The sequence below is a fragment of the Scylla paramamosain genome, chromosome 41, assembly GCF_035594125.1.
Source record: "Scylla paramamosain isolate STU-SP2022 chromosome 41, ASM3559412v1, whole genome shotgun sequence".
Classification (NCBI taxonomy): Eukaryota; Metazoa; Arthropoda; class Malacostraca; order Decapoda; family Portunidae; genus Scylla; species Scylla paramamosain.
This window is the reverse complement of record NC_087191.1, coordinates 5,753,617-5,771,966: the sequence shown is the minus strand read 5'-3', so window position 1 is coordinate 5,771,966 and position 18,350 is coordinate 5,753,617. Positions and strand designations below refer to the sequence as shown.

At 37.5% G+C, this 18,350-nt stretch overlaps 1 protein-coding gene across 1 annotated transcript; it reads right to left on the bottom strand.

Annotated features, from left to right (window-relative positions):
* Window positions 1–4,542: 4,542 nt before the first annotated feature.
* Window positions 4,543–6,907, bottom strand: LOC135092825 (antimicrobial protein 1-like). The gene is made up of 3 exons (XM_063991572.1): window positions 6,777–6,907; window positions 4,789–4,910; window positions 4,543–4,658 (listed from the first exon to the last, which is right to left on the bottom strand). The coding sequence occupies exons 1-3, from the start codon at window positions 6,905–6,907 to the stop codon at window positions 4,543–4,545; spliced, it is 369 nt and encodes a 122-aa protein (XP_063847642.1).
* Window positions 6,908–18,350: the final 11,443 nt, after the last annotated feature.

The window sequence follows — 18,350 nt, the reverse complement described above, 5'->3', positions numbered from 1 at the left end:
TTCCTGAATTGCTTTATCATGTACATTCTACGCATAAAATTTATTTCAGTTTTTATTTATTTATTTTTATTTTATTTTTTTCTTAGAGAGGATCAGATATTTTTGGATATTCCATATAAACGGGGCTAAGGAAGGAGAGTATAGTACATAAAACACACACAGTCTCTCTCTCTCTCTCTCTCTCTCTCTCTCTCTCTCTCTCTCTCTCTCTCTCTCTCTCTCTCTCTCTCTCTCTCTCTCTCTCTCTCTCTCTCTCTCTCTCTCTCTCTCTCTCTCTCTCTCTCTGTCTCTCTCTCTCTCTCTCTCTCTCTGAGAGAGAGGAGGAGACAGTAGATACCTGCCGAAACGATATTAATTCCCAGTGAGGTCTAAAGCACTGTTCAGGGGGTGCTGTGAACTTATCATTAAACCCAGCTGTGACCTCACTGAACGTTTCCCTTTGTGTCTCACAAAACAAGGGGGCAGTCACAGCCTGCCCTCTAAAGACAACTCTCTTCCTCCACACAAAACTACAAGCACCTAATAACACACACACTCTTCACTCAAAAATTTTAAAATCATCATGGCGACTCCTACACCAGCCTCAGAGTCCCCATCTGGGGAGGGGACCATAAATGTCCCCAGGTCGGACTGCCTTTCTGTCGACGACCCTAAGTGTCTTGACACCCCCCCTCAACTTTTTCTTCATTAACTTCTGCAACATTTGCGGTCTAAGATCTAATTTTCAATCTGTAGAGCACCACCTCTCCTCTTCTAAACCTCATCTTCTTTTCCTCACTGAAACTCAGGTGTCTGAGGCAACTGACAGTAGCCCCTTTTCTGTTCCCTCCTACTTTCTCTATCCTCATTTTCGATCCAAATCTGGATACTGCGTTTATGTGCGCAATGACTTAACCTGCTCTCGTGCCCACGCTCTTGAATCTTCCGAGTTTTCCACCATCTGGCTACGACTACAGAGTCACTCTCATACTAAATTTATCTGTGCTGTACACCTCTCACCTAACTCCTCTGACTATAAGAAATTCTTTGACTACTTAACTTCCAAAGTGGAGCACATTCTGACCCTCTTCCCTTTTGCAGAGATCTCCATTCTTGGAGACTTCAATGTTCACCACCAGCTTTGGCTTTCCTCTCCCTTCACTGACCATCCTGGTGAACTAGCCTACAACTTTGCTATCCTCCATGACCTAGAGCAATTGGTGCAACAACCTACTCGTATTCCTGACCGTCTTGGAGATACGCCCAACATTCTTGACCTTTTCCTGACCTCTAATCCTTCTGCTTATGCTGTCACCCTTTCTTCTCCGTTGGGCTCCTCCGATCACAATCTCATATCTTTATCTTGTCCTATCACTCCAATCCCTTCTCAGGATCCCTCTAAGCGAAGGTGCCTCTGGTGTTTTGCCTCTGCTAGTTGGGGGGACCTGAGGAGGTATTTTGCTGATTTTCCTTGGAATGATTACTGCTTCCGTGTCAGAGACCCGTCTTTGTGTGCTGAGCGCATAACAGAGGTGATAGTGTCTGGCATGGAGGCGTACATTCCTCACTCTTTTTCTCGTCCTAAACCTTCTAAACCTTGGTTTAACACAGCTTGTTATCGTGCTATACATGATAGAGAGGTGGCCCACAAAAGGTACTTAAGCCTTCCATCACAGGAATCTCATGCACTTTATATTTCTGCACGGAACCATGCCAAGTCTGTTTTCCAACTAGCCAAAAACACCTTCATTAACAGAAAATGTCAAAACCTTTCAAGATCTAACTCCCCTCGTGATTTCTGGCATCTAGCCAAAAATATCTCCAATAACTTTGCTTCTTCTTCTTTCCCTACTCTATTTCAACCAGATAGCACCACTGCTATCACATCTATTTCTAAAGCTGAACTCTTTGCTCAAACCTTTACTAAAAACTCTACCTTGGACGATTCTGGGCTTGTCCCTCCCTCTCCTCCACCCTCTGACTACTTTATGCCACCTATTAAAATTCTTCGCAATGATGTTTTCCATGCCCTCGCTGGCCTAAACCCACGGAAGGCTTATGGACGTGATGGGGTCCCTCCGATTGTTCTCCGAAATTGTGCCTTTGTGCTTGCACCTTGCCTAGTCAAACTCTTTCAGCTCTGTCTGTCAACATCTACCTTTCCTTCTTGGTGGAAGTTTGCCTACATTCAACCTGTTCCTAAAAAGGGTGACCGCTCTAATCCCTCAAACTACCGTCCTATTGTTTTAATTTCCTGCATATCTAAAGTTTTTGAATCTATCCTCAACAGGAAGATTCTTAAACATCTATCACTTCACAACCTTCTATCTGATCGCCAGTATGGGTTCCGTCAAGGCCGCTCTACTGGTGATCTTCTGGCTTTCCTTACTGAGTCTTGGTCATCCTCTTTTAGAGATTTTGGTGAATATTTTGCTGTTGCCTTGGACATATCAAAAGCTTTTGATAGAGTCTAGCACAAAGCTTTGATTTCCAAACTACCCTCCTATGGCTTCTATCCTTCTCTCTGTAACTTCATCTCAAGTTTCCTTTCTGACCGTTCTATTGCTGCTGTGGTAGACGGTCACTGTTCTTCTCCTAAATTTATTAACAGTGGTGTTCCTCAGGGTTCTGTCCTGTCACCCACTCTCTTCTTATTATTCATTAATGATCTTCTAAACCAAACTTTTTGTCCTATCCATTCCTACGCTGATGATACCACTCTGCACTCTTCCACGTCTTTTCATTGACGTCCAACCCTTCAGGAGCTAAACATTTATCGCAGGGAAGCCTTTCTAAAATTCCTCATTAGGGCAGAGCAAATTTGGTATTGTTCAATGCCTCAAAAACCTCCAGACAACTATCCTCTCTTCCTCAATGACACTCAACTGTCCCCCTCTTCTACACTGAACATCCTCGGTCTGTCCTTTACCTATAATCTAAACTGGAAACTTCACATCTCATCTCTAGCTAAAACAGCTTCTATGAAGTTTGGTGTTCTGAGACGTCTCCACCAGTTTTTTTCACCCCCCCAGCTGCTAACTCTGTACAAGGGTCTTATCCGTCCATGTATGGAGTATGCTTCACATGTCTGGGGGGGTTCCACTCATACTGCTCTTCTAGACAGGGTGGAATCAAAAGCTTTTCGTCTCATCAACTCCTCTCCTCTAACTGACTGTCTTCAGTCTCTCTCTCACCGCCGCAATGTTGCATATCTAGCTGCCTTCTACCGCTATTTTCATGCTAACTGCTTTTCTGATCTTGCTAACTGCATGCCTCCCCTCTTTCCGCGGCCTCGCTGCACAAGACTTTCTTCTTTCTCTCACCCCTATTCTGTCCACCTCTCTAACGCAAGAGTTAACCAGTATTCTCAATCATTCATCCCTTTCTCTGGTAAACTCTGGAACTCCCTGCCTGCTTCTGTATTTCCACCTACCTATGACTTGAATTCCTTCAAGAGGGAGGTTACAAGACACTTATCCACCAATTTTTGACCACTGCTTTGACTCTTTTATGGGATTGGCATTTCAGTGGACATTTTTTTTTATTAGATTTTTGTTGCCCTTGGCCAGTATCCTTCCTACATAAAAGAAAAAATAAATAAATAAAATAAAATAAAAAAATAAAGATGTTCATTACCGTTGTGAGCAGTCAGTCCGATGCACGATACACTGTATCAGAAAAATTGCGTCCATAATGATATTTAACTGAATAGACCCGACCCAAGCTTGACTTGTATCAAACAGTATGTACGGAATAATACTGATGGTCCCAACTGTAATGATAATAATAATCGTGATGATGATTTTAATCATAATAAAATAATCAATGATAATAATAATAAGAAGAAGAAGATAAAGAATAAGAATAAGAATATGAATAATAATAAGAAGGATTATAATAATAACGATAATGATGGTGATGGTGGTGATGATGATGATGATGATAATGATGATTATTATTATTCATATAACAACAATAACAACAACCTTCGTTGGTATCTGGTGGAAGGAACTAGTTTCATATATATATATATATATATATATATATATATATATATATATATATATATATATATATATATATATATATATATATATATATATATATATATATATATATATATATATATATATATATATATATATATATATATATATATATATATATATATATATATATATATATATATATATATATATATAAAGGATATTTAGAAAAAAAATACTACTTTTCGTACAATACATTCAAATATCAGCCTTCTTAATTTGTAGTTCTACACTTCAATTAAATACCATTGGAACAAGAACACTAATGATTTTGTTTATTGAATAGTAATAGTACTTGTGTGCATATTCTTGAACATAGAATTTCCTTCACAAAGATAAATAAAAAAAAAAAAAACTGACACGCATTAAAAAGTGTTTGGTAAAGATGAATCTGCCTATTTCATGTATGGAAGAGTTAGTTTTCAAAAAGTTAAGCGTTGTCCTCTGTAATTAGTCCATTCTTTGTGGCCTCAGCAAGGCATCCTTGATGGAGTCTGAAACCACGTCAGGTGAGCTTCTAAGAAGCAAGCCACTCTTCGATTTCTTCTATGGTGAACAACTTGTCATCATATGCATTCACGATAAAAGTTTGGATAGATGTTCTAAGGGCCTCGAGATCATCCAGGTTTCTGCCTGCAGGAAGAATTCAGAGGCAGATGAATGAATGTAACATGCGATGTTAAGAACATGAATGTATTATTACATAATTATATGAATATGATTTTGCTGAACTAAAAAAAAAAAAGCAGCATGATTTTGTCACCTTCTCCAATTTCAGTAATCCAGGGAGTACATGTCATCTGTGTGGTGAAGAAGCCGTCTGGTTGTTTCTCTGTTTCCACCTGACATGAGTGGCCCAGAAAAGAGAAACTTGTGCCGAATTGCCTGAATCACAAAGGCATCCATGTTAGTTTTGGTGCAGCAATGAAACACATGGTTGTCTTATCTTATGGCAGTTCATGCTTAAAAAAAAATAAATAAAAAAAAAAAAAAAAAAAATGTGCCTATTTATTTCCCCTATCGTGCTCACCAATGAATTTATATATTCTTTTGAAGCTCCCTAGTAACTGGGCACTCAGAACTTGATTACTTTGTCTATTCTATTCACTTATCACCGTATAAATTTAACTTCATGCTTGAGCCCACTACTTCTTGTCATATTGTGAATACTATCCTGAGCATTTGCTTATTGTCCTTATTATGTCCTTGCCCTTGTTATGTCGCCTTTAACATATAAAGACCTCTATTAGATCCCATCTTTATACACGCCTCTCTAAAGAATGTTAATATAAAATCTTCAGTCTTCTTTCGTAAGGATTTTTTTTTTCATTCATTGTATATTTTTAGTCATTCTCCCTTTTGTACTAATTCTAACAGACATATACCTTCCGTTTAATATGGAGACCAAAACTGCACTGTATAATCTAGATGAGTTGTAATCAGAGCCAAATGCAGCTTTAATATTTCCTTAGGACTTCTGCATTTAACACTCCTAAAGATGAATTCTAGTACCCGATTTGCCTTGTTTCCAGTCTTTATGCATTGTTATTTCTGGCAGAGATCAGAACACACTAGAACTTCTAAATCATTTCTGTTCTGATCTTACCATATCATCGTTTTTTATTGTATTTATTGTGTACATGTCTACATACGATAAGTATGAGTATATTACACTTGTTTTGTATTAAATTGCATTTGCTATCTCTTTGTCCATTCGTTCATCATAACTGAGACCATCTTCTGGACGACTGTGCCCGAATCCGACCTAATTATTTTACCTATCTTCGTGTCATCCGTAAATTTCCCAACAATGTCATTATCTAGATTATTAATATAATTTAGAAATAATGCATAAAAACAAGGCACACATCTTTCACATTCATATTCATGTACACCACTCTCTTATCCCTTTGGACCCTAACGAGGAAGAGAAAATACTTCTGCCCTCATTTTACAAGGAGCAGCCGCTCATCTTAGACAATAATGGTCTAACATTGCTCCCTGCGCAACCCCGGTAATTTATTGGCACCACTCTGATTTAGAGTTATGACCACTTTGCCCTCCCTATCATGCGCCTTAACTTTGTTCAAAGGCCTTTTGTGGGATACCTTGTCGAACGACTTACTAAAGTTGATGACATAACTATCACCATTATATTTCTCTTCATATACTTAACCACAAAAGCATGACTTCCACTCTGTGAAACCATGCTGTGAATCTCTCATCAAACTTGGTTTCTCTAAATGATCCATAATGGTCCTCCCAATTAAAGACTTTATTATTTTATCTGCAATTGAAGTTAGGTTGACTGGTCGGTAGTTTGGCATTAACTATCTACTTTGTTTTGAAACGGGTTCTGCATTTGCTTACCTCCACATCACTCCAGATTCTACTAATTTCCTTAAGATATTAAGTAAGAGCTCATTAGCAACATCTTTGCATTTTTTTCATTACCTTGGGATATACTTCCACTACCTCATAAAATTGGTATCAAGCAGCTTATCAACATGTACTCTAAAAATCTCCATGTTTCTTGTTTCTCACGTCGGTTTTCTTAAGTGTAAATAGTTCAGACATGGACTTTCAGAAATTTATCTCTTCCGCAGAACTAACTCAACATGCCCTAAATGGACATATTCACTCTCTTTTTCTTGTAGTACATACAACTAGGTAAGCATTGCTTCAGTTCAAAAGTCTTAAGTTACAGCAAACCTATACTAGAACTTCAAATGACTATAATTATCATCTTACCCAATCGTAAAAAGTATGGCGTTGACTATCTTTGGCATAAGCTGGGTGATTGCGAAGCCTGCTTTACATGGAGGCACGGTGATGCCCAGCAGCACCACCACTGTAAGGCCGAGCAGGAGAGATGAACGCATTGTGAGAATCTGAAGGCAAGTGGATGTTGTGGTAATGGTGGAGGTTGCTGGTGTGTGTCATCTCCCAGGTTGCCAGGCCTTAAAAAAGCTCCATATTCCTCATGCAGGGCGTGCCACTTTTGCAGTTCTTGACATGTCAGGTCGTTACGAAGATTCAGAATGATATACAGTGTACAACCAGAAACACAAGTAAGAAAAATAATTATAGCTAGAATAGTAGTAGTAGTAGTAGTAGTAGTAGTAGTAGTAGTAGTAGTAGTAGTAGTAGTAGTAGTAGTAGTAGTAGTAGTAGTAGTAGTAGTAGCAGTAGTAGTAGTAGTAGTAGTAGTAGTAGTAGTAGTAGTAGTAGTAGTAGTAGTAGTAGTAGTAGTAGTTGTTGTTGTTGTTGTTGTTGTTGTTGTTGTAATGTCTCACTTTATCCTACCCACCAAGTGTGTTATGTCCACTGAGACAACACGTATGTAAATGCTATCTCGTGTTCTCTACATTGTCTCCTTTTTTGAGATTACCATAACGGCTCACGATAATATTTTGTTATGATTTTACATCCCACAGCTACCACCATATTATGTGTCGAATAGCACCATCTTGTTCCGCTGCCATCATTCATGTATGCGACGTTGGTCGCTGGTTGTGGTTCATCTTCTGTTGGTGCTGTAGAATGGCTAGGGGGGGTGGCTTCATCCTTCTATTTCACTTCGCACTGATTAATATTGATATTAATATTAATATTGATCAATATTAATATTAATATCAATATTAATATTAATATTAATATTGATCAATATATCTACCATTTTAAATGTTTTGAATATTTTGCAGCAGCGTCAGCGCAATGTTGCAGCGCCTTAACATTTTACATCAATTAATCAATCAATCAATCAATCAATCAGTCCTCCTGCGCCCTTCAGGTGTTTCCTGGGTAACTGCCTCCATGCATGATAGTCTAAACAGGTGATGCAATTACATCCTGTTATAATTTTTTTTTTTTCTGTCTCTTTCACATGCGTGAATACAGATTCATTATCACATTTTTTGCACTTTCATACTTAGAAGTTATTTATTTCTTCAGCTGTAAAGTTATTACATTCACCAATATAATTCACATTTAATGCATATCGATTAAAGTTTCAGGCATATGCAAAATCTGGCATGAACACAACTTACCACGGCACAGCAGGAAAGCCAGGAAACTCTACTAGCACTGGGCTGGTAAATGTTCTCATGAAATCCCAACTTCTCGAAAGTTGAGGAGTTTCTTTTTCGTACGAAGGTCATTCCAAAGAAACAGGTCCGAGCACGTTTCACGGATACAGTGCGGCCGAGGAAGATTTTGTGGAGGAGGCGGGGGGAGGAGGAAGGACACTGAATTGAGTGGTGGGTACCATGTTAACTTTATCTGAAATTAATCTTTTCTCACTGAGCATAACTTTAGGTACTGCCCTCAAGTGCGCGCGCTATTTAGCAGTATATTTTTACATAAATGGGTTTCAAAGACACAGGAACGGGGAATTACTACCAGTAAACATGTGGTGGACACTCACGCTTCAATACCTTCACGGCCCTAGTTGTGGTGTCACTATAGTACAATATCAGTAATGATCCCAATGGTAATGATGATAATAATAATAATAATAATAATAATAATAATAATAATAATAATAATAATAATAACAATAATAATAATAATAATAACAATAATAATAATAATGATAATAAGAATAATATAATAATAATCATTATTATTATTATTATTATTAAAATTATTATTATTATTATAATTTTTATTATTATTATTATTATTATTATTATTTTAATTATTATTATTTTCATAATTATCATTATTATAACAAGAATAACATTTCGTTCTATATATTTTAAAATTAATTAAAATCTGTAATTCCACAATAGCAATGATATTTAGGAAATGTGTTCATTTTGACATTTCTAATAACTTTCCTACAGGAACACTAATGCCATTTATTTTTATTATTATCATTATTATTATTATCATTATTATTATTATTATTATTATTATTATTATTATTATTATTATTATTATTGTTATCATTATCATTATTATCGAAAAGTAACAGTACCTGTGAGCATATTCTTGAAAGTATACTAAATAAAATTCCTAGTAAATAAGGGCTGTAAGATCAACTTCAGTGGGGAAGAATTTGAATAATTTAATGCAAGCATGAAGAGGTAGCTTTCAGACGCAGAGAATTAAGTTTTCTCCTCTGTTTTCTCCTCTTGGTGGCTTCAGCAAGGCATTCTTGATGAACGGGAAACCATGTCAGGTAACGGTTTCAATATTAAGGAATCCAGGCATCGACTTTTATGGTGACATTAACGATTATCTCTTTTGTTAATGATGTGCACTACATTAGCTTGCCTCCATATCGATGGCTTCTCTCGTGAATGTAATGATTTCCTAATGACATTAATTTGTAGTTAATTAATAATATCTTTGCATTCGTTCATTACCCTAGGATATATTCCGTCTTATCCTTGTTGCATAAATTTCACATCCTATCTATCTCTTGTTTCACTACCGCATAGATGTGGAAATTTTCGTCTCTTCCCCAGAACTAACTCTCATTTCCATTCCTTATTCGCCGTTCTATATACAACTACATACGCATTATATGAATTCAAAAGTTTCAGCTTTTGTTATTACAATTTTATACTGTAGCTTCAAAGAAGTCAATCATTATCAACTTGCCTGAATATAAAATAATGGCGCTGACGATCTTAGGTTATAAGTTTGTTGAGTGCTTTACTTGCCTTGCATGCAGCACCCCCACTGTAAGCCGACCAAGAGAAATGGATTCATTATGAGGGTCTGGAGGCGAGTGGATGGTGTTGTGGTGGTGGAGATTGTTGGTGTGTGTTGACTCCCAGACAGCCTCGCCTTAAAAAGCACAGGGTTTCTCATGCATGAGATGCCATTCTCGTAATTCTTGACAATTTTGTTATATCATTACGAAAAATTAGAATGACAGTGCACAACCAGTCATAAAAACAATTGTAGTTGCTGTAGTAATAGCAGTAGTAGCAGTAACAGTACCAGCAGTAGTAGTAGTAGTAGTAGTAGTAGTAGTAGTAGTAGTAGTAGTAGTAGTAGTAGTAGTAGTAGTAGTAGTAGTAGAAGTAGTAGCTGTTCTTTTCGTTACTGTGCATATATATATATATATATATATATATATATATATATATATATATATATATATATATATATATATATATATATATATATATATATATATATATATATATATATATATATATATATGCATATATATATATATATATATATATATATATATATATATATATATATATATATATATATATATATATATATATATATATATATATATATATATATATATATATATATATATATATATATATATATATATATATATATATATATATATATATATATATATATATATATATATATATATATATATATATATATATATATATATATATATATATATATATATATATATATATATATATATATATATATATATATATATATATATATATATATATATATATATATATATACGAGTATATATATATATATATATATATATATATATATATATATATATATATATATATATATATATATATATATATATATATATATATATATATATATATATATATATATATATATATATATATATTATATATATATACATATATATATATATATATATATATATATATATATATATATATATATATATATATATATATATATATATATATATATATATATATATATATATATATATATATATATATATATATATATAATGGGGATCGAAGATAATGATACTGAGAGCAATTTTTTGTTTTAGGCCACACCAAAACACACGTCAGCAATGCTACGTTCAATTAGATAGTACATAAATTTTGTTATAATTAGGTACAGCAAATTACTGGATGGTGAGACAAAAATTACAAGGGGTTTTGAAAGTACAGGGACGAGTTAGATGGGATAGGGCATTGCTGTGTGGAGGCTCATTTTCTAAAAATCATTTAAATATTTAAGCAATATGCTACTCACCAAGCAGGTATGGGTGACCAAAGTGCCAATTGATGCATCTCTGCCTTGACTGAGTCCACAAACATCTCCCACAAAATTCTGGAAACTTCCACTTTTATAGAATAGCAATGCTGTTAGAACTTGTGTGTGGGCAGGGGTGGCATGCGATCTCATTCCGACACAACCGATATCTGCTGGTCCCAGCTCATCACACCACTATTTTTCTCTGTGGAAGCCTGCCGTCATGCATCTTAATAGGGTTTAAGAGGTCTCTGAATACCACTTTCCTTTTTCTGGCCACTGTCATGTGCTAATGCCACTTCTATTTCCATATCTCAATATCCTTCCCTCCTCAGACCACTGTTATATGTTAATGCCACTTATATTTCCACATCTTATTCTTCCTTTCTCAGGTCACTGTCAAATGCTAATACCACTTGTATTATAACTTTTTTTTTTTTTATGTAGGAGGGACACCGGCCAAGGGCAATAAAAATCCAATAAAAAGAAAATTAAAAAAACCCACTTAGATGCTGGTCCCCGAATAGGGTCCAAAACAGTAGTGAAAAATCGAAGGATAAGTGTCTTGAAACCTCCCTCTTGAAGGAATTCAAGTCATAGGAAGGTGGAAATACAGAAGTAGGCAGGGAGTTCCAGAGTTTACCGGAGAAAGGGATGAATGACTAACAATACTGGTTAACTTGCATGAGAGAGAGATGGACAGAATAGACTCCATACATGGACGGATAAGGCACTTGTACAGAGTTAGCAGCTGCGGGGGACGGGGGTGAGAAAAACTGGCGCAGGTGTCTCAGAACACCTAACCTCATAGAAGCTGTTTTAGCTAGAGATGAGATGTGAAGCTTCCAGTTTAGATTATAAGAAAAGGACAGACCGAGGATGTTCAGTGTAACAGAGGGGGACCACTGAGTGTCATTGAAGAAGAGGGGCTAGTTGTCTGGAAGGTTGTGTCGACTCGATAGTTAGAGGAATTGAGTTTTTGAGGCACTGAACAATACCATGTTTACTCTGCCATAATCAGAAATTTTAGAGAGATCAGAAGTCAGGCGTTCTGTGGGTTCCCTGCATGAATTGTTTACTCCATGAAGGGTTGGACGTCTATGAAAAAGACGTGCAGGTTGGTATCATGAGCGTAGCAGTGGATAGGACAAGAAGTTTGGTTTAGAAGATCAATGATGAATAATAGGAAGAGAGTAGGTGACAGGACAGAATCTTGAGAAACACCACTGTTAATAGGTCTAGGAGAAGAACAGTGACCGTCTACAACAGCAGCAATAGAACAGTCAGAAAGAAAACTTGAAATGAAGTTACAGAGAGAAGGATAGAAGCCGTAGGAGGTTAGTTTAGAAATCAAAACTTTGTGCCAGACTTTATCAAAAGCTTATGATTTGTCTAAAACAACAGCAAAATTTTCAGTATAATTTCTAAATGAGATGACCAAGATTCAGTAATGAAGGCCAGAAGATCACCAGTAGAGCAGACTTGACGGAACCCATACTGTTAATCAGATAGAAGGTTGTGAAGTGATAGGTATTTAAGAATCTTCCTGTTGAAGATTGATTCTAAAACTTTAGATAGGCAGGAAATTAAAGCAATAGAATGGTAGTTTGAGGGATTAGAAGGGTCACCCTTTTTAGGAACAGGCAAAATGTAGTCAAACTTCCAGCAAAAATGAAAGGTAGATGTTGACTGACAGAGTTGAAAGAGTTTGACCAGACAAGGTGGAAGCACGGAGGCGCAGTTTCGGAGAATAATAGAAGGGACCCCATCAGGTCCATAAGCTTACCGAGGGTTTAGGTCAGCGAGAGGATGGAAAATATAATTGCGAAGAATTTTAATAGGTAGCATGAGAGTGGAGGAGAAAGAAGAACAAGCCCTGAATCGTTCACGGTAGAGTTTTTAGCAAAGGTTGAACAAAGAGTTCAGCTTTAGAGATAAATGTGATAGCAGTGGTGCCACCTGGTTGAAATAAAGGAGGGAAAGAAGAAGGAGCAAAGTTATTGGAGATGTTTTTGGCTAGATGCCAAAGGTCACGAGGGGAGTTAGATCTTGAAAAATTTTGACACTTTCTATTATTGAAGGGGTTTATGGCTAGTTGGAGAACAGATTTGGCATGGTTCGAGGCAAAAATATAAAGTGCATGAATTTCTGGTGATGTAAGGCTCAAGTACCTTATGTTGGCCATCTCTCTGTCATGTATAGCACGAGAACAGGCTGTGTTAAACCAAGGTTTGGAGCTTTATGTCGAGAAAAAGAGTGAGGAATGTAAGCCTCCATGCCAGACATTATCACCTCTGTTATGCCCTCGGCACACAGAGACGGGTCTCTGACACGGAGGCAGTTGTCATTCCAAAGAAAATCAGTAAAATACCTCCTCAAGTAACCCCAACTAGCAGAGAGGCACCTCCATTTAGGGGATGCTGAGGATGGATTGGAGCAATAGGAAAAGATGCAGATATGAAATTGTGATCTGAGGAGTCCAACAGAGAAAAGAAGTTAACAGCATAAGTAAAAGGATTAGAGGTTAGGAAAAGGTCAAGAATGTTGGGCGTATCTCGTCAGGAATACGAGACGGTCAGGAATACGAGTAGGGTGTTGCACCAATTGCTCTAGGTCGTGGATGGTAGCAAAGATGAAGGCTGGTCATTGAAGGGAGAGGAAAAACAAAGCTGGTGGTCAACACTGAAGTCTTCCAAGAATAGAGATTTCTGCAAGAGGGAATAGAGTCAAAATATGTTCCACTTTGGAAGTTAAGAAGTCAAAGAATTACTTATAGTCAGAGAAGTTAGGTGAGAGATATACAACACAGATACATTTAGTTTGAGAGTGTCTCTGTAGTCGTAGCCAGATGGTGGAAAACTCGGAAGATTCAATAGCGTGGGCACGAGAACCAGTTAAGTCGTTGCGTACATAAACGCAACATCCAACTTTAGATTGAAAATGAGGATAGAGAATGTAGGAGGGAAGAGAAAAAGGGCTACAGTCAGTTGCGTCAGACACTTGTGTTTCAGTGAGAAAAAGATGAGGTTTAGTAGAGGAGAGGTGGTGTTCTACAGATTGAAAATTATGTTTAATACAGCGAATGTTGCAGAAGTTAATGAAGAAAAAGTTGAGGGGGGTGTCAAGACACTTAGGGTTGATACCAGAAGAGCAGTCCAACCTGGGGACATTTATGATCCCCTCCAGATGGGAAGTCCGAGGCTGGTGTAGGAGTCGCCATGATATTTTTTTTTTATTTTGAGTGAATGGTGTGTGTGTGTGTGTGTGTGTGTGTGTGTGTGTGTAATTAGGTGTTTGTAGTTTTCCGTGAAGGAAGAGACTCGTTCTTCCCTTCTCAGGGTACAGTCATGTGCTAATGTCACCGGTATTAGTTCCATATTTCAATCTTCTTAAGACCTCTGGCTTCATCAGTGTTTATGTTGCGGGCTGTGTACTTGAGTAAAGGAGCTTATAAATCCGGGTTACGAAACCTTATTGGGCTCTGAAAGAGTTCTTAAATTTTCAGCGACGTAAAAAGTTCGTAAGTGTTTAGTGAATCACTCTTATCATAGATGCGAATTTCTTATGGACTTAAGACATTCGTAACTCTTTCATGAATCCAGCCCCAGATCCATTTTTTTTCTTATGCACCGACACCACGTGAGTCTGATTCCATATTGCTGGCTATGTGCCGAGAGAGGTCCTGCCAGCTCAATGGAGCAGTGTTGCAGCACTTGTGGGCTGACGTCGTCAAGTACGTTGGATTAACGTCCATCTGTTTGAGGAGGCGCTTCACTCGCTCCCCTGTCACCTCCACCGCTCTCAAAGTTTGAGCACATTCTTGTGCCAGATGTAGTGGAGCCCTGGTGGAATCAGCGACGGACATCTTGGCAGAGAAGAGGTCGACAAGTAGGTCATTCTTCTCCCTGCTACTGGTGGCTGTGATGCCGTCCTGCTTGGTGAGGGGAGGGATGGCTTCCTGGTGGCTGGTGCCTTGCCTCTTTTTGATAAGGGTCCACTAGGTCTTGCTGCCCATCCCAGGGCCACAGAGTTTGGCACAGAGATCATTTTCTTATCTTCATTGGGTCCACTTGCTGGTGGATACCATGGTCTTACACGCTGTTCGGTGCAAAGCTTTATTGCAGCGGGTTGGGTTCCTCTAGTGGCGGAGCGAAGCGGCAATAGTAGCCAAACCACGGCTGGTCAATGAGCCTGGAGATGTGTCAGTCCGTCTGCTGCAGGTCTTTCCTAAGGGATGGCTAGTCAGCTCTCCCACAGCCAGATGGTGGGAGTGGTGGCTTCCTCCCGCGCGACGCCCATATCCACCTTGGTTAGGACAGGATGATTTTAGAGTTGCCCATCGATCGGAGCGGACTGCTCCTTCACTCAAGTTTGAAATGACAAGATCCATCCTGCCTCCTTCACGATGAAGTATAAGAGGTGAAGAAGTTACATTTTGTAGCGCAGGACGTTTATTTTATGTATAGGTGATACAGCATGTGCTCGCTTCAGTCAAGCCCTGAACTCTCTTTACTGCCTCTCGATGGGGAGGCTAGTCACAATTTATTTGCTAGAAATGTAATTACACGTGGGGTTAACAGCGATGAACATCAAAGGCGAGTGAAACAGAGACAGAATGATTAACATGGACCAACATGATAATCGAGGTGAGAAAAGAGAGGAGTGTATGCGCAGGTGTTCTTCCACGGACCAGACACACCTGGTGAGGAAGGTAAGGTGCGATCCGTCACCTGATATTATGTGTGACATTTCTCTGAGATGTAGGCATAAGTACGTAGTAGCAGTAGTAGTAATATATATATATATATATATATATATATATATATATATATATATATATATATATATATATATATATATATATATATATATATATATATATATATATATATATATATATATATATATATATATATATATATATATATATATATATATATAAGTTTACTTATTCATTTATTTATATTACTACTACTGTGTGTGTGTGTGTGTGTGTGTGTGTGTGTGTGTATAAGTAAATGTTTATTGCTTAAATATACACGATAAAGCAGTACACACTCGTACAACATTATTAAAGGTACAGGCAACTGTAAGTTGAACAGAAGCTCCCTAACGGACATTATATATTTTTTTTATGTAGGAAGGACACTGGCCAAAGGCAACAGTAATTTATTAAAAAAAAAAAAAAACACTAAAATGCCAGTCCCATAAAAGGGTCAAAGCAGTAGTCAAAAATTGATGAATAAGTGTCTTGAAACCTCCCTCTTGAAGGAATTCAAGTCATAGGATGGTGGAAATACAGAAGCAGGCAGGGAGTTACAGAGTTTACCAGAAAAATGGATGAATGATTGAGAATACTGGTTAACTCTTTCATTAGAGAGGTGGACAGAATAGGGGAGAGAGAAAGAAGAAAGTCTTGTGCAGCGAGGCCACGGAAGGAGGGGAGGCATGCAGTTAGCAAGATCAGAAGAGCACTTAGCATGAAAATAGCGGTAGAAGACAGCTAGAGATGCAATATTGCGGGGGTGAGAGAGAGACTGAAAACAGTCAGTTAGAGGAGAGGAGTTGATGAGACGAAAAGCTTTTGATTCCACCTTGTCTAGAAGAGCAGTATGAGTGGAACCCCCCAAGACATGTGAAGCATACTCCATACATGGACGGATAAGGCCCTTGTACAGAGTTAGCAGCTGGGGGGGTGAGAAAAACTGGCGAAGACGTCTCAGAACACCTAACTTCATAGAAGCTGTTTTAGCTAGAGAAGAGATGTGAAGTTTCCAGTTCAGATTATAGGTAAAGGACACACCGAGGATGTTCAGTGTAGAAGAGGGGGTCAGTTGAGTGTCACTGAAGAAGAGGGGATAGTTGTCTGGAAGGTTGTGTCGAGTTGATACATGAAGGAATTGAGTTTTTGAGGCATTGAACAATACCAAATTTGCTCTGCCCTAATGAGGAATTTTAGAAAGATCAGAAGTCAAGCGTTCTGTGGCTTCCCTGCGTGAAATGTTTAGCTCCTGAAGGGTTGGACGTCTATGAAAAGACGTGGAAGAGTGCAGGGTGGTATCATCAGCGTAAGAATGGATAGGACAAAAAGTTTGGTTTAAAAGATCATTAATGAATAATAAGAAGAGAGTGGGTGACAGGACAGAACCCTGAGGAACACCACTGTTAATAAATTTAGGAGAAGAACAGTGACCGTCTACCACAGCAGCAATAGAACGGTCAGAAAGGAAACTTGAGATGAAGTTACAGAGAGAAGGATAGAAGCCGTAGGAGGGTAGTTTGGAAATCAAAGCTTTGTGCTAGACTCTATCAAAAGCTTTTGATATGTCCAAGGCAACAGCAAAAGTTTCACCAAAATCTCTAAAAGAGGATGACCAAGACTCAGTAAGGAAAGCCAGATCACCAGTAGAGCGGCCTTGACGGAACCCATACTGGCGATCAGATAGAAGGTTGTGAAGTGATAGATGTTTAAGAATCTTCCTGTTGAGGATAGATTCAAAAACTTTAGATAGGCAGGAAATTAAAACAATAGGACGGTAGTATGAGGGATTAGAAGGGTCACCCTTTTTTTAGGAACAGGCTGAATGTAGGCAAACTTCCAGCAAGAAGGAAAAGTAGATGTTGGCAGACAGAGCTGAAAGTGTTTGATTAGGCAAGGTGCAAGCACGGAGGCACAGTTTCGGAAAACAATAGGAGGAACCCCAACAGATCCATAAGCCTTCCGAGGGTTTAGGCCAGCGAGGGCATGGAAAACATCATTACGAAGAATATTAATAGGTGGCATGAAGTAGTCAGAGGGTGGAAGAAAGGGAGGAACAAGCCCAGAATCGTCTTAGGCAAAGGTTTGAGCAAGGAGTTCAGCTTTAGAAATAGATGTGAGTGCCATCTGGTTGAAATAAAGGTGGGAAAGAAGAAGAAGCAAAGTTATTGGAGATATTTTTGGCTAGATGCCAGAAGTCACGAGGGGAGTTAGATCTTGAAAGGTTTTGGCACTTTCTGTTAATGAAGGAGTTTTTGGCTAGTTGGAGCTAATTTAGATGCAATTTATACATTAAAAATCAATATTCTCTGATTGCACATTTTGTTGAAAATATTTTTTTTTTCTTATTTTGTACTTAAATCGATTTAGGCTGATAGATGTAAGATTTTTTATTTATTTATTTTATTTATTTATTTATTTATATTTATTTATTAATTTATTTTTTATTTATTGATTTTTTTTTTTGTCATATGGTTACACTAATGAAAATTTTTGGTTCAAAAGTTTTAGTTTATTTCACAGTAATTTTAATTTATTTAGTTCTGCTGGTAAATTAGTATGTAGTTGATTAAGATCTTTATCCTTTA